This window comes from Trichechus manatus, unplaced genomic scaffold (genome assembly GCF_000243295.1).
Source record: "Trichechus manatus latirostris isolate Lorelei unplaced genomic scaffold, TriManLat1.0 scaffold00059, whole genome shotgun sequence".
Classification (NCBI taxonomy): domain Eukaryota; kingdom Metazoa; phylum Chordata; class Mammalia; order Sirenia; family Trichechidae; genus Trichechus; species Trichechus manatus.
In genome coordinates this window covers 3142836-3167595 of record NW_004443995.1, presented here as the reverse complement: position 1 = coordinate 3167595, position 24760 = coordinate 3142836, and the positions used below count along the sequence as shown (strand labels likewise).

The window sequence follows — 24760 nt, the reverse complement described above, 5'->3', positions numbered from 1 at the left end:
TCTTTTTTCTGATTTTTCCTCAAACAGAGTTGTATCCAGGTGTTTGTCTTCAATTTTGCTGATCCTGTCTTGCATTGTTTCAAACCTGCTCCTCAGCCCTTCTATGACACTGTCCTTTTCTAAAATCTTATTGTTTATCTTTTGGATTTCTGATTGTTGTTTTTGTATGATTTCTAGTTATGAATTTATTTTAGCATTTTGTTCCTGTATTATTTTCTTGATTTCTTCCATTTTTTTGTCTGTATTTTCCATAAATTTGTCTATTTTTTCCTCATTTTTGTCTGCTTTTTGCTTAAATTCTTGGATAATTCTGAATATTAGAGATTGGAATTCCCTATCAAGTAGTTCTATTGCCTTTTCTTCTACTGAAAAGTCATCCGGTGTTTTATTTTGGACGCCTACTGGAACCATCCTGTCCTGTTTTTGTACATGTTTTGATATTGTTTGCCGTCTTCGGGGCATTCAGTAGTTATTTTCCTCATTTATTGATTGTAGATTTGTTTGTTTCGTCCTGCTTTTTTGTTTTATTTGGTTGTATCTGAGCAGGCAGGCTGTGCTTTCTTTGTTGTTTGCTAGTCTGTGGACATGATACTTTTCACCTCCTTCTCCAATGGACAGGGTCAGTCACTCCGGTATGGTACAGCAGGGCAGGTCCAGCTGAAGGGGAGTTGCTGGGATGGGTTGTTTTTGGCACATACTAGGGCTGACAGGGCGGGCCGGTAGTCAGTGCAGGGCAGATTCCAGTAGGCCATGCCTGTGCTGCTTGGGAGCATGATGTTCACCGCACGGTGCAAGTGGGCAGGAAGGAGGGGGTTGATTGTGATATGTGGAGTTAAGATGGGTATGGGAAAGAGGAGAGAGAGAAGAGAGGAACAACAGCCAAAAACATACAGACAAACAAAGAAAATAGAGTGCTAAGGCAGCTTGCTGTTAGGGTGGAGAGATGAGAGATTGAGAAATGGAGAAAAACAAAAAGGAAAATAAAAAGAAAAGGGGTAAAAGAAAAAAATGAATAAATAAAATTCAGAGGGAAAAGAAAAAAGCCCCCAGGAATCCCACTGGTACTGCTGCTAGGACTGAGGAAGTTGCTCCCAGGCCGTGAAGTACAAACAGTAGAGGTGTCACACAGCACCGGGTATTCAGGAGTCAGGAAGAGAAGGTAAGTATAGCAAGATGAGAAACTGGAAATGAAGAAAGACAAAAAGGAAGAAAGAGAGGGAAGAAAACAAAAGAAAGAAATCAAAAAACAAAACCAAAAATAAGAAAAAAAAATGCTCCCAGGGATGTCACTGTGCGTCTGTGCAGAGTAAGGGAGTAGCTCCCATGCTGTGCAGTACTGCCCGGCTAGAAGGGGCTCCCAAGCCAAGAAAAGAAAAAGGAATCAAACAAATCAAAACAGAAGAAATCAGGGGGGCCAAGATGGCGGAGTATTCAGACGCTTCCAGTGGACCCTCTTACAACAAAGACCCAAATAAACAAGTGAATCAATTATATATGACAGTCTAAGAGCCCTGAACAACTAAGGCAAAGTTAGGGAACTGGACTGAGTGGCAGGGGGAGGGAGAAACAGTTCGGAAGCAGCGAGGAGTTCCCAAACCTGACCAGCCGAGAGCCTGAGCCCTTCAGTCCTGATCAGCTCATGGGCGAGCTGTGAGGCAGGCAAGCAGCAGTGCTTGGGAGGTGCATTTTCCGCACTGGGAGAGACCCAGCACCAGAGAGTCTACTCAGCCACCCAGAACAAGTGAGAAGCAGCCCTGGATCGGCGAAAGATAAGTACTTGTATATGGCCTACCGCACGGCTCAAAAACATCCCCCTTAGGGAAAAACCTCTCTCCCATTTACTTCTCCACTCCCTGCTCTGCACTGGGTCCCGGACCGGCTTCAGCAATTGCTGAGTCTCCTGGGCCGGAAGTAGGATCCATCACATGCCCTGAGCCAATCTCCCTGCCTTGGAGCATGAACAAATTAACAAACAGGAAAAAATAAACTGCCAGCTCCCCTAAGCCAGGAGCCCAGGGTAGGCACAGCTCCTTTGCCTAGGCACAGGCATGAGGGATCCATGGAGTTTTGAGTGCCTTTCCCCCTGCAGAGACTTGTGTGGGCCCATTTCAACAGCATAGCCTCTCATTACCACAGTACAACAGGGTATATACCTGAAGTCTAACTTCAACTGTTTTAGCTGTGAAGTGGCAGGTTCGTGACATTTGACACTGCTCTGCCCATTAAGCAGAGTCTTCACCTACCCACATCAGGGGCCTGAGGATTGGTGGCTCCACCCATGCCACCTAGCCACCTGTGATAGGGGCCCATGAATAAGAGGTGTCCCCAAGTCCTTACAACCACCAGCATTAGCTGCTCATAGTCTGGCTGCAAAACCTGCACACCTACGCACACTAGGGAACAGGGACACGCCTTCATCCTGGACACTCGGCGGCGGCCGTCAGCTGCCTGCCTTGCTCAGAGTGCGTCCCCCTGCTGCAGCCAGATGCCTGTGCCTACACCAATCACCCATGCCTGTCTAGCACTGTGAGAGCCTATACCACACGCTTGGTGGCTATCTACCTGGGCACTTGAGCTGAATCCATACAGGAGGAGTGGGCAGACTCCTAAGCTCACATACCTAGTACCAGATCTAACGACCTGGTGACAGGACATTAGAACTTCAAAGGTGCCAATAATCAAACTAGCTCATACGAGCAGCCTGTTTGGGCATATCAAAACAAAACAAGAAGCTAGCACATGGTAAGCAACATAAAATAAATAAATATAATAACTTATTGATGGCTTGGAGACAACAGTTAATATCAAATCACATAAAGAGGCAGTCCATGATGGCTTCAGGAAGCCCCCAAAATAAAGAATCTAGAAATTTTCCAGAGCAGGAAAATTTCTTGGAATTACTGGAGGCAGAATACAAAAGATTAATATACAGAACTCTTCAGGAAATTAAGCAAAACGCAGAACACGCAATAGAGAAAATTCAAAAGATTAGAGAAGAGCATAATGACAAATTTAACAGGCTGCAAGAATCCATAGAGAGACAGCAATCAGAAATTGAGAAGATGAACAATAAAATTTCAGAATTAGACAACTCAACAGAAAGTTATAGAAGCAGAATTGAGGCAATGGAAGCCAGAATTAGTGAGATTGAAGATAAAGCACTTGACGCCAACTTATGTGAGGAAAAATCAGATAAAAGGATATTAAAAAAAAAGAAGAAACCCTAAGAATTATGTGGGGCTCTATGAAGAGGAATAACCTATGAGTGATTGGAGGACCAGAAGAGGTGGGGATAACAGAAAACACAGAATTGTTGAAGATTTGTTGTTAGAAAACTTCCCTGATATCGTAAAAGATGGCAAGATATCTATCCAAGATGCTCATTGAACCCCACATAAGGTAGATCCCGAAAGAAAGTCACCAAGACATAATCAAACTTGCCAAAACCAAAGACAAAGAGATAATTTTAAGAGCAGCTAGGGATAAACGAAAAGTCATCTACAAAGGAGAGTCAGTAAGAATAAGCTTGGACTACTCAGCAGAAACCATGCAGGCAAGAAGGCAATGGGATGATGTATATAAAGCCTTGAAGGAAAACAACTGCCAGCCAAGAATTATATATCCAGCAAAACTGTCTCTCAAATATGATGGCGAAATTAGGGCATTTCCAGATAAACAGAAGTTTAGGGAATTTGCAAAAACCAAATCAAAATTACAAGAAATACTAAAGAGAGTCCTCTGCTTATTAAATCAGTAACATCAGATAACAACCCAAGACTAGAACACAGGACAGAGCAACCAGATATCAACCCAGAGAGGGAAGTCACAAAAATACATCAAAGCTAAAACACTGAAAATAGGGAAACAGATGTCAGTATGTAAAAGATGACAACATTAAAACAAAAAAGAGGGACTTAAAAAATGTAGACATAGATTTTTCATATGAAGAGGAAGTCAAGGCAATATAAACAAATAAAAGACTGGTATAAACTTAGAAAACTAGGGGTAAATATTAAGGTAACCACAAAGGAAACTAACAATCCTCCAATCGAAAATAAAAAACTAGAAAAATATAAAGACTCAGCAAACACAAAATCAACAACAATGAAAAAGGTGAAAAGAAAATCCATAAAGAAAAACGACTCAGCATAGAAAATTAAGTGGAACAAAGAAACTGAACAACGCATAAAAAAAGACATCAGTATGACAGCACTAAACTCATACCTGTCAATAATTACGCTGAATGTAAATTGACTAAATGCACTAATAAAGAGAGAGTGGCAAATTGGATTAAAAAAACACAATCCATCTATATGCTGCCTACAAGAGACACACCTTTAGACTCAAAGACACAAACAAACTAAACCTCAAAGGATGGAAAATAATATATCAAGCAAACAACACTCAAAAAAGAGCAGGAGTGGCAATATTAATCTCTGACAAAACAGACTTTAAAGTAAAATCCACCACAAAGGATAAGTAAGGTCGCTATATAATGATCAAAACATAACGAACAAACAAACAAACAAAATCCTGGGGGTCCCACCAGCCTGGCAGCACGGGCCGGGAAGCATTTTCACAGTCTTTCAGGAAGAAGTAAAGATGGTACACGGAGCCAGGTATTTGAGAGAAAGGAGGGGAAGGTGGTGAGCGGTAAGGAAGAAATCTAAAGAAGCAGAAAAAAAGCAACAGCAGCAGCAACAGATGGCACTCAGGTAGCCGGCCAGTGCGGGCAGGTGGAATCCAAGCGACACCAGGGTGAAGTCAGTGCTTCCCAGCCAAGAGTCTGTAGCTGAAGGAAGCAGAGGAGGCCAAGTGGGCGTGCTGAAGGCTGGGGGATGGTAAAGCATATGTCACTGGTTAGTGGTTGTTCTGTCTCCTGCTAGAAACTCGGTGAAGCTGCTTTCTCGTACCCCCTGTTTGCCAGTCTCCGATAGGAGTACAAGATGGCGGATCCGTGCTGCAGTAGCTGATAGAGGACCTCTGCATGTATCTCTTTCACTCTCTGTTCTCAGTCAGTTTCTTATTCCATTCAGTGCTTGGCTGAGTTCTTTATCTCTTCATTTGATGCTAGGGTTTCAGGATTGACGTGTGTCTCTGTTTGACTTAGTTTTTTGGATCTTTTCTGTGGAGGGACAGCGTGGTGCTTCTGTCTATAGCGCCATGTTGCCTGGAAGTCCTTTTAATATTTTCAACAAACATCTGTTGATTGATTATTAGGTATCAAGAAATATGCTAGGCTGTGAGTACATAGTGGTAGATACAACAGACATGATCCCCGCCTGCATGGAGCTTATTTCTGGTGAAGTTCAAGGGTGAATGCCTACCAATTATGCTGTCAGTTATGATATATAATGATGACAATGCTTCCTTCCCTTTAGTGACTGCTTAATATATGCTACAGTCTATGCTAAGCACTTTACCTACATGATTTTACTTAATACGTATTCCAAAAATACCAGTAGAAGGAATTTAGGTCATTTTTTTTACCTTTTTAATATATAAGGAATCTGAAACACAAGCAAGTTTAATCCATTTGTGCTAACAAAGTTACATCCAAAGCAAGTGACGGAAGCAGGACAGGGTCTGGTGGTTCCTAATCCAGTGATCTGTCGCCGTACTACACTGCTTCTTTAGAAGGGAACAGGAACCTCCGTTAAGGGGATTCTAGGGCATTTTTTTGGTGGTGATCCCTAATAAAAATAAGGATTTTATATAAATATCAATAACAGATAATGGACATGACAAAGACAACTTCCCAAGACAGGAGATCACTGAGCAAGTGAGTAGCTGGGCACTCCTGTTTAATCATTCCAGTAAATGTTTATTAAAACAAATGTCTATCTTTATATTCTATAGTGCATTAAACTCTGATGTCTGTAGTTGATTTCTGTGCTTGTCTCTAACAGACAAAAATTGGATCAGGAAAATTGATGGGACCCAAAGGAGTTTCCGTGGACCGCAATGGGCACATCATTGTGGTGGACAACAAAGCGTGCTGTGTGTTTATCTTCCAGCCAAACGGGAAGATAGTCACCAGGTTTGGTAGCCGAGGAAATGGGGACAGGCAGTTTGCAGGTACACTCGATGGTAATATGTAAACCCCCTTTTCTATGCTTCTTCTGCTCACGTTTGCATGATTGGAGCATGTTGAAGACGCCACATCCCCAGCGTGTTTGCTGGCTTTGGGAAAGATGCTGGGGATGAAGTCTAAGTGAAAGCATGGTTAGATGCTTCTCAGTTACTCCACTGGCAGTAAGTTGAACTGAAATCCATGCGTGGTTTTTAGTGGTGGCAGTTTACAACTAAGAAGTCTACTCCTAGGATATTAATATTAATTAAAATATGGATTTTGGTGTAAAATACTGTTCTTTTTAAAATAGAAAATGTTTGAGGAACAATGGAGTAACTCCTGTTCCCACATAGCTGCATTTGCCTTCAAAGAGACTCTGTGTGAGGATTTTTGACCTTTCTAGGTGATTATAAGAGAGCAGGAGCTGAGAATATTTGATGTGTACCAGAAGGGTCGTCTCTTTTCCTTCCCTTTTTGGTGTACCACTTTGCAATCACAAGCTTACTTAGGTTCTCATATCTGTAAGCAGAGGCTGAATGAGTTAAGTTTTCTTTGTAAAAGGATCCTATTTGTGTTTAACATTAATCTGCACAGTCTTTCTTTGTGCTTTGTCTCCAGTCCCGCCAAGTTCTGAATGTCAGCCAAAATTATAAAGTGTGGGTTTTCAAAAATTATACATTGGCGTCTTTTCCCCAGTACTAAGAGTTGCCATGTCTTTCCTCCATGGGAAGCTGAGGACCCTAAAATGACTAACACCTACCCAGGGATGCTGGCAGATGTGACTTTCAGATGGTGGTGTGGAGAATGAACTCTGAGGCTTGTTGCTCACCCCACTTCAGCAGGGCTGCTAGAACTCTTACCTTGGTCTGGAAGAAGTCAGAGTAGACAGTCACAGTGTAGAACCACACAGGATCCATGCTGCCTGGAGCTAGAGGTCTGGCTGAATGATCTTCTGAGGACTGAGTCTGTGATTCTTTGCTCTTTTTTCTTCAATAACGGAGTTAATATATTAAGTTTTTCTTTTCAGGATTACTGCTATATTGTTATAATCAATCATTTTTTGTTGTTACAATCATCACATTTTTTTTTTTTTTCCATTTCTATTGCAGGTCCTCATTTTGCAGCAGTAAATAGCAATAATGAAATTATTGTTACAGATTTCCATAACCATTCTGTCAAGGTACTATAAATATAAAAGTTGTTGTTAACTTTTAACTGCTTTTATTTAAAAATAGGTCTAGGGGAAAATAATAATACACACACACTAAAGGAATTAACCTAAAAGAGTAGATTTTGCCTCTGCTTAAAGACACTCGTTTTAATTTGGACATACAGATTTTGGAGATTAATGAACTGAGCAAAACATAGTGGCAATAAGTTTTTTAATTTGAAACTGGTGTAAATGGAGATGACTTGAAAATTAAATTAAAAAAACAATTATTTAAACTTAGAAGCAATTTTAAAGCTTAAATTGTATGGCTACTTAATAAAACAAAATAACTTTAAAAATTTCTTGCATTATAAGGTCTTTCGAACAAAATTAGATATTGGAACCCTGTTACGATAACAGGTTTGGGCGGGGGGCAGATATTAGCCCTAACTTGCATTCATGTAGTATAGTATAGTTCATACTTTTTATAATGCATTCACAAACTTGGTATTATTTAGACAATGACCTCCTGCTGTCCACCCCTGCCAATAGGGAGAGAAAGATTTGACCTTTATTAGGAGCAAATCAGGAAATAATAAAGTGCATCAAAACAAATTTCTCATTTACTAAAACCAGAATATATTTAGTAATATTCTGGACCAAGGCCCCAGAAGGCATGGTGCTCCCGTCTGAGGCTGTCCCCTCCTGCACATCCTCTCCAGAGTTGCAGCCATAGTGGTAGAACTCCACCTTCGCCCGCCCCTCCATGGAGATAAGCTGCATTCTCTGCCACCACCACTCTCTGTGGGAGGTGTCCTGGTAAAAGGAAGAGGACAGTGGGGAAAGTCTGGATGGATGGCGGCAGAGGGAAACAGCAAAGAGGCAGCAGGACTGGGCTTTGTGACTGTTCTTCCCGGGGGCTGTCACAGTCCTGTATGATGAGCATAATTATCAAAGGACAATACTGGCTGTTATCATACTTTCTGCCTTCACTCGTTTGATAGAGGAACCATGCATTTAACTATAGGGCATTCAACAAGAGGAAAACTCATATAGATCCTGACAGTGCAAAGGCCAGCAAATGCCTGATAAAGATACTGCCCTCCCTCCACACCCCAGAAGATAGCAATAATTAGTCAAGTTACTGTTTCTTACTAAGTACAACTGTGGCCTCAGAGCCTTTCCCTTCCCAGTATTCCAGGCAGCCTTTATGACTCAACTGAGATTTACCAGCCCTGGCTGATACTGTAGAAGGAAATAAAACATATGTAAGTAACCAAAAATGCAGGGCAGGTAGCAAATAAACTGTTTCTTAAAAACAGGTACATACAAAGTTCTATAAGTGTCCAAAAGAAAAGAAAATATTCTCATAGCAAAGAATACCAGGGAAGACTTCCAAATGGAGGTGGTATTTGACATAAGTAGAATTTTGAAATCAGAGAAGGGTTTTCATCAAGGTTATTAAAAACTTGGCTATAAAAACCTGTTCTAAACAGCAAAGCTATAAAAACTATTTCAGCTGATAAACTTCTCCCTCTTAGTATGTTTTCATCTGAATAATTTATAAGCAATTTAGTGACGTTTTAGATGAGGAAAATTGAAAATATGGGAAGTTTTTAATTCTTAAAATTCTAAAAACACTTCAGTTTTCATTACAGCAGGTCATTTTAGTTATCTATTTGAACTCGATTTTCCTTGTTTTCTTATTTCAGAAAACCACAGTCTTTTTTGTTTTTGCTCTTCTGTTTGACAGCTGTTGCCAAGTAGCTTTTATGGAATACTCAGGCTTTTGTGTCCCGTGCAAACAGTGCAATGAGCAGTAGTTCTGGAACTACTAGAAGGCAACTTCTCTTTGCAAACATGAAAACTGTACCTATGGGCCAGGGCTAACATGTGGTCTAGTTAGTTCTTTAGCCACCTTCAGCATATATTTTCTTTTCATCACAAAACAAGCAAGACTACATTTGACATTCTCCATAATTCCTAAGTGAAGCAGAAACACTTGAGCCATTTAGATTATGCCAAGGAAAACATACTGACTCAGAGAGAAAAACACCAACAAGTAAACAAGAAAAATTATTTGTAGGACTTACTAAGGGAAAGATCAGAGAGTAACAAATCGTGTCCTGACCAACACAAATCCACTAGAATGTTTTATGTAAAAGGGTTAAAAAGAGTCAGGGAAGATTTTTAAAATATGACACCATAGTAAAATCTGGTTGTTATTGCATCTGTCCATCCTAAAGAACCGGAAAGGAAACTTGCTTACTTGGCAGTTAATTATGTAATTAATTCAGGAAGAGTCCATGACTCTGTTTCTTCTTTGTCTTAAGGTAATTTTAGCCTTAGAGAGGGGGATGTTCCACTTTCCTGATGTACTTAATGAAAAGAAATAGAGTCATTTTAGTCTTTTATGATCACAGAGATGGCAGTAGGAAAACTAAAAGGTGCTGAAATCATCCTCAATTTAGGCCTTTGCTCAGACTGAGTGAATATGTTTACATTCTACATCTGAGGAACCCTTGAGTCAAAGTCGCCTGACAGCAGTGGGTTTGGTTTTTACTGTCAAAGTGCCTTGTTCATAATACTTTTTGATTTGTTAAGGAGTATTTCTAATGACTAGTCTACCTGATAATAGAGGTTTAAAATAATGACCTAGAGACATTTCAATACCATTAAGTATTATCTACCCTAGTGGTGCAGTGGTTAAGTGCTCGGCTGCGAACCGAAAGATCAGCGGTTCCAACCCACCAGCCGCTTCTGCAGGAGATGTGGCAGCCTGCTTCTGTAAACATTTACAGCCTTGGAAACCCTACAGGGCAGTTCTACTCTGTCGTACAGAGTCGCTGTGAGGCAGAATCAACTCGACGGCAGTGGGTTTTGGTTTTAAGTATTATCTGAGTCATCAAAATAAAATTATGCTTACTATATTGTTTGCAAACAGGTACATATTTGCAAACAATATAGTTAGCATAATTGTATTACAATTACAATTTTCTCAAAATCAGTAATCTGAATTTGGTACATAGAGAGTAACACTCTATTGATGAGAATATTTAATTAACCACAACAGCCCATTTCTTGACCATATTAGATACTAGAGAATTTACATAAGTGTAAATCTCAGTAGATTCTATTCATCAAAGCCTTAAGCTCATCTAAACCCTCTATTTTAACTAAAAATAACTTGTGAGGGTAAATAAAAAAGCCCTTTTCTTGTTCCTTACTCGCTTTCATCATACACACACACACTCACATACACACGTATTCACTCACAAACACACATTCATATACACACACACTCACACTCACACATACTAAATGAACTGCCCCTGTTAAACAAGTGTGAAGTCCAGCCTATTTCTTGTTATGCTGACTTAGTAAAATGGTAATAAATTCTGAGCATCTGGCCTAAAAAAAACTCCTACTCTTTGACCCAACTTTGAGTTATCATCCATCCTGTTAAAAACACAGTTGCCTCTTCTTGAAATTTGGCTGTTTATTTAAAGGCGGAAAGAATAGTATTGTTGAAAATTATAGCTGTACTTACTCATAATACCTTATATTTGTATAGTATTTTATTGTTTATAAAAAAGTATTTTTAACACAAATTATTTAATGACCAGGTATAAGCTAAAAAAAAAAAAAAAAAGGTTGTGGTTTAACAAGTGAAAATCAGATTTATACATAAACTGTGCAGCCACAGGTGATATGGGTGGTACAGGGGTCTAGTTTTTTTGTTTTATATTTAGAATATCTTAAATCATAGGTCTTGTTATAAATATCCTGCTCAGATTTTTTTAAACATCTATAATGTTGGTTTAATAATTTTAATTTAAACAATAATTTTTAATTATTTCATTCAGGTATTTAACCAGGAAGGAGAGTTCATATTGAAGTTTGGCTCAAATGGAGAAGGAAATGGGCAGTTTAATGCTCCAACAGGTGTAGCGGTGGATTCAAATGGAAACATCATTGTGGCAGACTGGGGAAACAGCAGGATCCAGGTAGACTAAAATGCTAATTAATTTGTTTAGAATGGTTGGTACTTATTAAAAGTGAAGAATTGCCTTCTCCTAAACTGGAAGATTTTCCATTCATCATTAGTCAGGTCATAAGACACTAGTTAATCATACTAAAACCAAAAACCAAACCCGTTGCTGTTGACTTGATTCCGACTCATAGCGACTCTTTAGGAGAGTAGAACTGCCCCATAGGGTTTCCAGGGAGTGGCTGGTGGATTTGAACTGCCGACCTTTTGGTTAGCAGCCAAGCTCTTAACCACTGTGCCACCAGGGCTCCTGTAATCATACCAGAAAGACCAAACTAAGGAAAGTAGAGAAGCAGAAAAAGTGCAACATGCTATGAGTCATAACTGACTTCATGGCAACGAGTTTGGGTTTTTTTGGGGGTTTTTTTTTGGGTTTTTTTGCATTATCAGAGTGAAATCCTCTAAATCAGGGTTTCGTAACCTGGATTATACATACCTAAAGGGGCCTGTGGGTAAAATTAAAGAGGCCCATGAACATTACATTATTATTTTCACTAACTTCTAACTAAAAATTATCATTTCCCTCAATTATGAATATAGATAATAATCACCGTAGTTTTAGCAATAACTACGACTTTGTCACCAAAACAAGTCATAGATATTTTTATATTATAGTTGTTGCAGACATCTAGAGTTGTCATTTATGCTCACCATTACAAAAATTACAGCGGTTGTTAAACTCATCACTATTCCTTGTTATTTAATGTGTTAATAAAAAAGCACACATTACTGTATCAAAATTTTATAATATTTTGATAACTATATGTCAGTATAATTGTTTTCCTTTATAATTCCCTGTAGTTTGTTTTATGCCTTTATAAACATTCTGCTGAATTCATCCAAGGGTCAAAGAGGAAGTCCCAAGGGAAATTAAAAAAAAGCATTGGACTGAGTAAAAATGAATATATAGCACATCAAAATTTGTGGGATGCCACTAAAGTAGGGCTGAGAAGGAATTAACAGCACTAAATTGTTTACATTAAAAAAAAAAAAAAAGAGAAGTTTCAAATCCATAATCTAAGCTCCCACCTCAGGAAACTAGAAAGAGAAGAGCATAACAAGCCCAAAGCAGTCTGAAGGAAGAAAATAGTAAAGATATAACCAGAAATTAGTGAAATACAACGCAGAAGAACAGTAGCTATAATCAGTGAAACAAAACGTTGGTTTTTGAAAAGATCAATAAAATTGACAAACTTTGGCGGGAATGACAAAGACACAATTACTAATAGTAATGAAACAGACCATGAAGACATCAAAAGGATAAGGGAATTCTGTAAACAACTCCACACACAGATATTTGACAACTTAGATGATATTGACCTATTCCCCAAAAAGTGCAAACTCTACCACTCACCCAATCTAAAATAGATTGATTTGAATAGCCCTATTACTATTAAGGAGTCCCTGGGTGGTGCAAACAGTTAACACACTCAACTGCTAATCAAACAAAAGGTTGGAGATTCGAGTCTACCCAGAGGCATCTTGGAAAAAAGGCCTGGCAATCTACTTCTAAAAAGTCAGCCAATGAAAACCATATAGAGTTCTACTCTAATGCACATGGGGTCATCATGAAGTAGAGTCAACTCAACAGCAACTGTTTTTTATTACTATTAAAGACATTTAACCTGTAATTTAAAAAAACCAAAAACCAAACCCTCTGCCGTTAAGTTGATTCCAACTCATAGGGACCCTGTAGGGTTTCCAAGGCTGTAGATCTCTGTGGAAGCAGACTACCACATCTTTCTCGCATGGAGCCACTGGTGGATTCGAACTGTCAATCGCTTTAACCACTGCACCAAACTGTCCCAAAAGAAATCTCCAGACGCAAATGGTTTTGTTGAAGAATTCTACCAAATATTTAAAGAATTAGCACCAAGTCTATACCATCTCTTCCAGAAAATAGGAAAGATGGGAACACTTCCCAACTCAGCTTATGAAGCCAATATTGTCCTGATACCAAAGCAAGACAAAAATGGTACAAAAAAGAAAATCACAGACGAATATTCCTTATGAATATAGATGTAAATTTCTTAACAAAATATTAGCAGATAGAATCCAGCAATATTTATAAAGAATCATACACCATGACCAAGTGGTGTTTATTCCAGGAATACAAGGCTGTTTCATATTTCAAAATCCATGTAACTCACCATATTAAAAGGCTAACAAAGAAAAATAAACACATGAAAAGACGTTGAACATCACTAGACATTCGCCAAAACCAAACCCGATGCCAGTGAGTCGATTCTGACTCACAGCAACCCTCCAGGATTGAGCAGAACTGTCCCACAGGGTTTCCAAGGCTATAAATCTTTATGGAAGCAGACTGCCACACCTTTCTCCCGTGGAGTGGCTGTTGGGTTCGAACCACTGACCTTTTGGTTAGCAGCCAAGTGCTTAACCACTGCACTACCAGGGCTCATTCACTAGACATTAGGGAAATGCAAATTAACACAATGAGATATCACTGCATATTTATTAGAATAGCTAAAATAAAAAAACAGTGATAATTCCAAATGCTGGCAAAGACGGGAAGAAACTAGATCTCTCATTCGTTGCTGGTGGAAATGTAAAATAGTACAATAAGTCTGGAAAATAGTTCAGCAGTTTCTTAAAAACTAAACATATACCTGCCATACAATCCAGCAGTTCCACTCTTGGGCATTTATCCCAGAGAAATGAAAACTTATGTCTACACAAAAACCTGTACATCATTGTTGACGGTTTGCATTCAGTGTGTCTGCCCGGCCAACGAAGATTAGCTGCTTAACTCTGATCTAGGCATCTCCTTCGCAGAAAAAGAATTTAGACTATAAATGTAACATAAGATACTTTTATTTCTTCAATATATTTATCTTGCTTAATTACCCCAATAAATGCCTACATTTAAAAGAAGCATTCTGTATCTGATGAGAAGTATGTTAGACTAGTGGTCAAAATTCAAAGAGCCTACATTTCTGTAGAAGCCAGGCAGGGAATAAAATTCATGAAGCAGTTCTGTGTAGGACCACAGATGCTAAGCTTTTTGTATCGTGACCTTGGCATAGCACCTGCCTAATTACACGACCTTTTAAAACACCGTGCAGGCCAAACAAAATGATCAAAAGAAACCAGCCTGGGTGTTGTGAAGTAGAAGTTTAAAAGCCTGGATTTATTCCTTTAAGTACTCGGCTGCTAACCAAAAGGTTGGTAGTTGGAACCCACCAGCTGCTCCAAGGGAGAAACGTGTGGCAGTCTGCTTCTGTAAAGATTACAGCCTTGGAAACCCCATGGGGCAGTTCTGCACTGTCCTATTGGGTCACTATGAATTGGAATCGACTCAGTAGCAGTGGGTTTGGTTTTGGGTTAATAGAAGCTTACATGCCAAAGGAAGACAACTTCATATCCAAATGTGCATCTTAAACCATTGACTTCTTACAATTCACGCTCTTCTGGAAAGAGAGAGAAAAGAAAATCCCTATGTTTTCATTGTATGTTATGATTCAGAACCACTCTTCTGTGGTGTCGTTGCTGATTTTTCACTCTTGTGATTGGGGATGAAAGGGGCATGTTAGGATGGAAGGGGAGAAGTGAAGGCTTATCGTGAGAAATAAGGGTTATTCATTTTTCAACCACCATCAAGGGCCGTTCCCACTAAACACTTGTTATGACCACTGTAAGAACATAAACGAGATCTGGCAGCCAATGGCATGTTCTATGTCAATGACTTTGGGACATAGAGGAAGAGGAGAAAAAACAAGGTAAGTGGAGGGAAGATTTTGTATATAATAGAGACCTAAACAGACCTTGCAGGGTGCATACATGCTTTTATATTAAAAGCATCAGCATCAAAGGTCCCTGGGTGGTGCAAATGCTTTGCACTCGACTGGTGACCAAAAGGTTGCCAGTTAGAATCCACCCAGCATCACTGCAGAAGAAGCAGGCTTGGTGATCTGCTTGTGTAAAGATTACAGCTAAGAAAACCCTATGGAGCAGTTCTACTCTGTAACACACGAGGTCTCTCCAAAGTCACAAGCCAACAACAAAAAATCAACAGCAAACCAACAACAAAAAACATTAGCATCAATAGGTTTTCTAACCTGTGTTTTGGCGTATTTATCTTTTCCCATAACACTCTGACTTTATATATTTTACAGGTTTTTGATGGAAGCGGATCCTTTTTGTCCTACATTAACACATCTGCTGACCCACTCTACGGCCCCCAGGGCCTGGCCCTAACTTCAGATGGCCATGTTGTGGTTGCAGACTCTGGAAATCATTGTTTCAAGGTCTATCGATACTTACAGTAACGGTGGGCAGCTAGGCACCCCCTTGCAAAGATCTTGCACTATAAACTGGAATGGATTTCTCAATGTAGGACCAGGTTATGACTAGATTTTTTGTGCTCGAAGGAATCATTGGTGAACTTGCCAAGGTTGTGTCTGAATGTAACAATTTCCTTAAGACTGCATATCTGATTTCCATAATTCATGTTTAGGGTTAAAAGACAAAACAAAAAAACTCTTCTACTGAATCTATAAAAACTGCAAAGTTTTACACCTGTGAACTATGGCTTATAGAACAGGGATTTATGTAGTTAAACTAATTTTTCAAATCAAACAAACATTTTAAAAAACTAGAATATTTAAAGGTATTTGTTAATCCTGTGAATGGTAGTTTTAGCTCAGAGTTTCCAAAAAAACAAAACAAGAACAAAATCTGTTGTAGTTATACACTTTATTTAACCTAGGTCACAAGACCCGGGGAATCTTCTAACCTCACTTTCACAGTAGGTATTACTCTCGTGACTTTTTTTTGGCCATTGGTAACTATATATAAATTACTTTAAGAAAAAAATAAGGCTGTCTTGCAAAATTCTCCCAACTCTGATTGGCAGGCCTTGCGTTTAGCACCTGAGAATCAATGCAAACTTCCCAGCTTTTCTGGGTTAGATCAAAGATCCTTTTTGTGCATTCTTTTCTTCTCTTTTGTGCTCACCTTGCATCAGAAAACAAAGTACATTTTCAGGGAGAGCTGAAATTCCTAATGCTTTGAAAAGTTATTAGAAGAGTCATGCTACCTTCTGGTAAACAAACGGCCCCATGAACTCCAGGTTAACGCACTGGAATGTAATCAAGAAAAGGTTAGTCACGTTGTAGGTGCCGTGTTCTCACGTGTCTCTCCTTTTCCACTTCGTGAAAGCGAAAGCTTTACCTTCTGCAAAATTTCAGAACATGTAGTAGGACACCAGTGTCCTAGGACAGAGAGCCATAAGTAGCGCTTTGGAGGACTGATGGTGTCAACCAAAGGCATGTGAGTGATTAATGGCTTCCCGTTAGAAAGCAAATGTTACCAAAGTTGTGTTTTCTCAAAAGCATTACAGGTAAGGGCATGTTAATGGTTATTGATCATTGTCTAATGAGTAGTAGAGGTGTTACGGGACTATGTATACATGATTAGGGTAAGGTAGAATGTATCATATATATAAATAAATATATAGCTGAATCTTTGGTGTATTGAAATAGGCAGCACTCTGAAAGACAGACAGATGTTGTCCAGCCCCTCCAGCACATTCCTTGACGGTGCGTTGTCAAGCCGTCCTAGCAAAGCCAGCCCTAAAGCAGATTCGTTCTTGCCATTTTCCAGCAATGGTGGTGGTGGCTGACTTAGTCAGAAAAAGACCTGTGCTTTTAAAAAAAAAAGATGTCAAAAGAAAATGAAAGTTCAACTTAAGTTATGTTTAATTTAAAATTTAATTTGAAGTAAGTCTGAATGCATTTTGAGAATAGTCAATAGTTAATGTGTCATTTATACTGTAAATTAAGATGCAGTCTACTTCCAGTGTTCAATTTTCTACTCAGTTCTACCAAATAGGATGTCATGTTTGGCATTCTTGATAATATGACTTTGGGATCTTTTTCACTGAAAGCACCTTAGAACTGTACTACAAGAAAACATTTCCCATTTGTATAATTATATGAATGTGATGTTTATTATTTATTAATTTATAATTCAGTCATTCTGTTACTGTAAAATTTTTAAATTTTTAAAAGGAAAATCTAGCTACTTCCAATTGTTTATTAAATCTACTATGCCCAAATCAACCTCTGAAAAAAAATTTTTTTCAGGAAGATTTACTTTTAGGTTTAGTATTTTTTTTGGTGAGAGTTTGAAAAATATTTGAGCCTATGATAAAGTTCTAAAATTCAATAGCATTTTTAGAATGTTAAACTAAGACACTGTTTCCAAACATCAGTGAAATGAGCCTATGAATTCAAACATTCCTATTTCCTGAGTGCTGACTAGGTGCCAGGCACTGTTCTAGGCACTGGGGATATAGTGACGGATACAACAGACAAAAATTCCTGCCCTCTTGGAGCCTACATTCTGGGGAGGACATTTCGTTTTGCCTTTTCCTAACATTCTGCATAGAGCATAGGCTAGACTCTTGATGGTTCTTACACTGTTTAGGAGAAAACTTGTAAAATTGGTTAAATTAATTTTAGTTTATTTTAACAAGTAAAAATGGCTTCCTATTTACATTCTAAGGAGCCCTGGTGGCGCAGCAGTCAGAGGTTCAAACCCACCAGCCACTCTGCAGGAGAAAGATGTGGCAGTCTACTTCCGTAAAGATTACAGCCTTGGAAACCCTGTGGGGCAGTTCTCCTCTGTCCTGTAGAGCCAGTATGAGTCAGAAGAGACTTGACAGCAGTGGGTTTGGGATTTAGATTCTGTCACAGGGTATTGATCTTAAGACTAGTTTATTTACATTTTTTTGCACAACATTTAAATTGTATTTGTGAACTTAGAAGTGAACTTATAAACTAACCAGCCATCATTATCATATCAGGCTGGACATCTCAATAGTAGATCAGATACAAAATTAATTTTTTACATGTCAATATTGGGACAAACTGGAATGAAAGAATACTTTGATTCAGACCTGTTGCACCATCTGTTGCTAATACACATGCTTATGGACACTCCAGCAAACACAATATTTTTCTCCAAAAAAAAATTTTAATCATACATGTTGAAGTATAGATTAACATTTCATACTTGGATACATATTTGCATTTATTCTATTTCTTGTTAAGGATATTTTAGGGGGAAACGTGCTGCTGATAAGATACAAAGAGACAAGATTGAAATGAAATTTTGTCACATCCTATTGAAAATGGTTTCTGGTAAACTGAGAAGGATATTAAAAGGAGTAGCTTTTTTCTGGGCTACCATTATTGTTAGATTCCTCTTTGTCAAATGTACAGAACCTGTTACACATTCATGATAAGTAGCACTGAAATATTTCTCATTCAGATTTCCCCCTGGGCACTTACGGCAAAATACTGCCAGTTAGAATTTAAAGGTCAGTGACGATGACTTTCCTCCCAATACAGAGCTCCCCTGCTGGACATGGGGACATGGGCCATAGGGAGTCACTTGACTGACCATCCAGAAACGCATGAATAATAATCCTTTATGTAGTGTTTGTTTTTCGTTTTTTTTTTTTAAGTAGTACTTGGCATTTTAATCAAACTTTAGTCTCCAGTAACTATACAAACCCCGAAGTTTCCTTATTTTAATTTACTCTTCGATTAACCAAGATTTGAGGCAAACAAGTACTGCAGATCCATGCAACTAGAACACACTTGCTTCTGCTAGTAAGTATACAGGGTATGTCTTAACTCAGAGTTAACTGGAATAGCAGTATAATAGCAAGTATCCGTGGATCCTTAACATTCAAGGGTTAACATAAATGCTTCTGGTAATACCTACTGAGTTAATTGGAAGAAATATCAAATAAACATCAGGTAATCTGCAGATTACTTCAAATGGGAAAAATCTTTTTGTACGTTTGGACTCTGTAGTATCCTTTCTATTTGCCAGCTTCTGCAAAGAGAGAAGTATTTTAGTTTAATAATTTAAAAAGAAGACACTTCCAGGTTGGGTAAAATTGCAGCTATTTGATGCAAACATTATCTAATTTTGCTTAAAAATGAAAGTTGTAATACTGTTGCATTCTGTAAATGTTGCAGGGTTTTAAACTTTACAATTATTTTAATATTTTTGATAACTAAGAATCTAGTATTGCCATAAAGGAAACTAAGTGCCCATTAAAGATCTGTTTGTTACAAAGAAATAATTTTTTTGTTTTGTTTTAAATGACAGTAAGCTACAAATCATGATGTTAATCTTAAAAACTTTCTGAAGATGAACCGTGTGGCAGTGATTGTGTGGTCTGTTTGTGGAGAATGTATGAAAGTTATTAATATTTTAGTATAGATTAATAAATTGGCTATGTTGTTCCAATGAATGTACAGCACTTCCATTAACTTTTGAAAGCAACACAGCCTTAATCTAAATGCTTTTGCTTTATGACACAGGAATGTTCTGTCATCCGCAGAGTGTATTCTTGTAGTAGAATCCTTTTATCATTCTCAATTCTATAGCCTTTCGCCCCTGTGTATGAAGGCTTTTTGCTTCCCTTTTTTTTTTTAAATTTTGTACATTCCATCTTTATAGGTCTGTTTCATACGTCTGTGTATAGAACACTGTCTTGCGCTCTTTGACATTGGTTCTGATATATTCTTTTCATTTGTTCTTTTATGACTCAAAATGCTGACTGTCTATTTAAAGAAAAGAATGAACTCTGTGCATCAAAGTGTTTGTACGTTCGTAGCTACGTATGTACCACAGTATTTTGGATGCTTTAGTCTACAATAAAATTTTAAATTAATTGTCTTGAAAGATAGGAGAAACAAGATTCATATGCTATCGTTACCATGCACAGAATCGCAAATCATTATAATAAAGCTTGTTTTCTCCATTTTCAGGGTGAATGCTTATTTATTTTAATATATCGTTCTCTTTTTTAGTGAAGGAAAATGGAAGAATGTTCCAGAATATGTGGAAACGATCAATACCTCAACCAAACTGTGAACCAAACTGTTAAGACTAGTGAGAAAAAGCTTGGTAAAAATTTTTGTTGATTATGATGCTAATAATGTTAGCATTTAGGACTTATCTTTAACAAGGATTTGAAAAACTGGGACAGATGTACAGTATGTACATTTAGGTTATAAGCATAGATGAAAATCACTATCCTTTTAGTAAAGAATCACAAGGTAAAGAGACTTCCTGGCAGTTATGACAGACACATTTCTAGTGGGTGAAAGATGAGAGGGACCTGGCTACAAACATCGTCTTCAGGGCCCAGAATTTAATTATAATGAAATTCATTACAATAAAAATTTCCATATTACATCACTCTAATGGCCACCCTCAAATCGTCTAAAGATGAGGTTTGAACAGTCCACTGGAGGTGCAGTTGTAATGAAGCCTGATGGTAAACATGCAAAGAATAGGGTATCACTGTTTTCAAAGAAGTTTATTCTGACAGTCTTTCTTAAATTAGAAAGAAGTAGTTCTTAAACACTGATCTCTATTCACAATTGGAAAGTTGTCATTTTAATGCCTCTTATAGCAAGGCCACTATCTTCTCCAAAAGCTTTGAAAATAGATGAGGGCTGTAATCCCGAGTGGTTTATGGACTTGGTGCTCGTTCTCTGCTTCTCCCATGAAGGAATCTTGTCCCTCTTTATCATAAATATCATTGGCTCACACATTTGCATATAATCTTTTTTGCCTGATATATTTATAGCCTTTCTAAAAGGTTTTTTTATTAAGTCTCTTTATATTTTGCTGAGATGGAACGAACACTAAAATTTATCTTAATTAGAGATTAAATTTTAAATACCCTTTATGGACAATGGAGGGAAACAATAAAAATTTGTGTGTTGGCATGTTTTTTGTTTTGTTTTGTTTTGGGGGGGGGTTAAAAATGTCCAGAATAGATTAAAACTCTAGAAGAGACCACAGAAGTTAGTCTTAGAAGGAGAGATGAAACAACAGAAACTAGAAAAAGACTAAGCAAGCACACTGCTGAATAGCAGTTGTGGATATTAACATTTCTGAATCCTGTTTCCATTGTTAAAAAAAAAAAACACCAATTTTTTAAAGCGAGAATGTCGAGACTTTATCTTACATACTTGGGACACATTATCAGGAGGGACCAGTCCTTGGTGAAGACATCATGCTTGGTAAAGTAAAAGGTCAGCGAAAAAGAGGAAGACCCTCAACGAGATGGATTGACACAGTGGCTGCAACAATGGGCTCAAGCATAACAACGATTGTGAGCAAGGTGCAGGACTGGGCAGTGTTTCATTCTGATGCGCATAGGGTCGCTATGAGTCAGAGCTAACTCAACAGCACTTAATGACATTTCCATTGTTGTATTTTCTTTTAACCAAGCAGGCACTATTGCCATTGCAGTCTCCTAAGGAGTGTCAGAGTCAGAGAAAGAGTGGGGGCATTCCTGACATAAGCCACTTCTGTGTTTTAGTTCATTGTATCTCAGAATGTACTTTGGAACTCATTTCACATAAAGCCAGGTGTATCTTTTCCCAGAGCAGTCAAGGAGTTCAATTAAAGCTACAGCTTGTTGATGCCTAGGTTAGCAGATCCTACTGTGTTTTTCATTGTTACAGTCATTTAACAAATGTCTGACCACCTGTGGTACACTAGGCTTTTGACTAGGTATAAGGGATATAAGGATGAATAATAAAAGTGTACTTCCAAAGAGCTTACAGTCTGATTAGGGAAACATCTGGAAATTACAATACTGCGTACTGCTTTTCTGTTCATTCATTAGCAAACATTTATTGAGAGTCTAGTATGCTGAGGTACTCTTCCAGGCACTAGGAAATAGCAGTAAACAAAGTCCCGGTTCTTATGGAGCCTTATGCCACTGGGGTGAGTCAAGTACATATACACAGGGTTGGCTACACAATTTGTGGGCTCTGGTACAAAAAGAAAATCCAAGTCCCCTCATTCAAAAAGCAGGGAAAAATCTTTTCCTTTTGTCCTGTGGTCTCTTGCTCAATCTTGCGGTGTTTTTTATTTGCTATTTAAATGTCACACTCCCTCGGGTATGGGGATACTCACTGGGCAAGTGCAGACCCCCACAGGTGGCCAGTGCCCCACCCCGCAGCTCAGACCCTCCCCTTATACCAGGCCCCAGCCAGAGGTGGAAGTGGCAGGGGTTGCTGGGTGGAGCAGGAGAGGGGGCAGCTGAGAGCCTGTCCAGGGAGGCAGAGAGGTGGTGGGAGGCAGGACCTCCATGTGTAAGCCGAGGCTTCAAGACCCCTGGCGCATATTCCATTGTTCCATCAGACTTCACTTACCAAACACAAATTCAAAGATAAAACTATGAAGAATTTCAAGAACTGCAGAGCATCGAACCCCAAGTGCAGGGTTCCTTCTAAGCGCAGGTCCCTGTGTGATGGCCCTGGCCCATAAAGCCAGCTCTGTATATATAATAACAGGTGATGAGAAGGAAAATCAGCAGGGTAAAAGGACATACGTGGTGGGAAGTGCTCTTTCGGTGAGGGACATGTGCAATAAACTCTGCGAAGAGCTGCCTTTGCAGCTGGACTTTGGACTAGGTGTAAGGGGTATAAGGATGAATAATAAAGTGTACCCCCAAAGAGCTTAGTCTGGTTAGAGAAACTTATGGAAATTACAATACTGCAAAGAGGGAGTAAACTATCCAGATCCCCGGGGAAGGACATTCCAGACAGAACAGCAAGTGTCCAGGGCCTGAGATGGGAGCAGAGTGAGCTGGAGAGTGTGGTGGGTGGCATCAAAGAGGAAATGGGACTAGCTTAGTTAGGGCCATAGTCAGGAACTTGAATTTTATTCTGAGTGAAGGTGTTGAGAAGAGTGAGATGATCTAACTCAGGTTTTGAAAGGATCGCTCTGGCCGCTGTACGGGAAATAGACTCCAGGGGCAGGAATAGAACCAGGAATCCAGCTGGGAGGCTACTGCAATAATACAGGAGAAGGAAGATGGAGGCCTGGACCAGGATAGTAGCAGGCGAGGTGGTAAAAAGTGGCCAAATTCTGGAGATAGTCTGAAGGTAGAACCAATAGAATTTCCTGATGGACTGCAAGTATTGTGTGAGAAAGAAAAACAGGAGTCAAGAATACTTCAGGATTTTTGGCTTGAGACACTAGAATATGTATATTAGGAGGGAAGATGGAAGGACAGGTTTAAAGGAGAAAATAGTTTCTTTTTTGGACATGTTAAGTCTGAAATATCCATTTGACATTTAAGATAAAATATTGGATAGACAGTTGGATATGAGTATGAGATTCAAGTCTGTTCTGAAGTTGTCAGTTTATAGATTATGTCTAATACCCTGAGACTGGTTAAAATTATCTAGAAAGTGTCGATGGAAAAGAGAGTCAAGGCCTGTCTGTGTGATAAGTGCTACAGTCTAGAGCATCACTGTCCAAAAGAAATGTAAAGTGAACCATATATATAATTTTAGATTTTCTATTAGCCATATTAAAGTAACACCAAAAGAAACAGGTGAAATACAGCAATGTATTTTTTTTAATCCAGTGTATCCGAAATATTTCAATATGTAATCAGTACTTAAGTTATTAGTGAAATGTTTTATATTCTTTTTTCATATTAAATCTCCAAAAATCTAGTGGATATTTTACATTTACAGCACGTCTCAGTTTAGACTAATCACATTTCAAGTCTTAATAGCCACTTGTAGCTAGTGGCTACCATACTGGATCGTACAGCTCTAGAGCATGCACGGGGCCTAACCCAACCTTAGGAGGTCAGAGAGGGTTTCAAGGAGCAGATTATGTCTGAACAAAGCTCCAAAGGACAAGTAAGAATTAGCCAGGACAAAGGTAAATGTGAGGCCCAAGGCCAATTAGGGTGAAAGAGGACAAGAGAGCATGGGTTGTCCAGGAAAGAACAAGTAGTTCAGCAGGTGGGACCATATAATACTCAAGAAGAAATGGTGAGAGATGAGGCCGGGTTGCAAAGAGTAAGTTACTTTGCCTCCTCCCAAGGGATTTGCATCCCAGATAAAACAAAAGAGCATCAGTAACTAAAATACAGAGTAAATTAGAAGAGTCCTAAGAGTTAATAAAAAACCCAAAAACCAAGCCCATTGCCATCAATCTGATTCTGACTCATAGCAACCCTATAGGACAGAGTAGAACTGCCCCATAGGGTTTCCAAGGAGAAGCTGGTGGATTCGAACTACTGACCTTTTGGTTAGCAGCTAAGAGGAGTTAATAAAGTACTATGGAAATTCCAAATTATCACAGAATTGTTGAGGACAATCTCACTTTATGCCTCTTGTCCCAGTGTCATTATAAATAGCAGCTACTTCATTCTCAGAAGTGTCCCAGTTTGGAAGATAAATTATATACTCACTGTACACCAGTGTTTCTCAACCTTTATCATCCCTGTGAGGAGCTTTTTATGCTTTTTTTTTCCTAATTGGTTCCTTTCCTCTCTTGGGCTAGGTTTTCTAGAGAAGCAAAACCAGTGAAGCTTATATATATATCTAGAGAGAGAGAGAGATTTATCTCAAGGAAATTGCTCATGTGGTTGTAGAGGCTGGCAAGTCCCAAA

At 38.7% G+C, this 24760-nt stretch overlaps 1 protein-coding gene across 1 annotated transcript in view; it reads left to right on the top strand.

Annotated features, from left to right (window-relative positions):
- Positions 1–20080, top strand: part of TRIM2 (tripartite motif containing 2) — a 151423-nt gene extending 131343 nt beyond the window's left edge. Inside the window, exons 9-12 of the mRNA XM_004378816.2 lie at positions 5910–6078; positions 7183–7253; positions 11090–11230; positions 15411–20080. Coding sequence (XP_004378873.1) covers positions 5910–6078; positions 7183–7253; positions 11090–11230; positions 15411–15563 — 534 coding nt within the window. The 3' untranslated portion in view covers positions 15564–20080. The remainder of the gene's footprint in view (positions 1–5909; positions 6079–7182; positions 7254–11089; positions 11231–15410) is intronic.
- The last annotated feature ends 4680 nt before the right edge of the window (positions 20081–24760 follow it).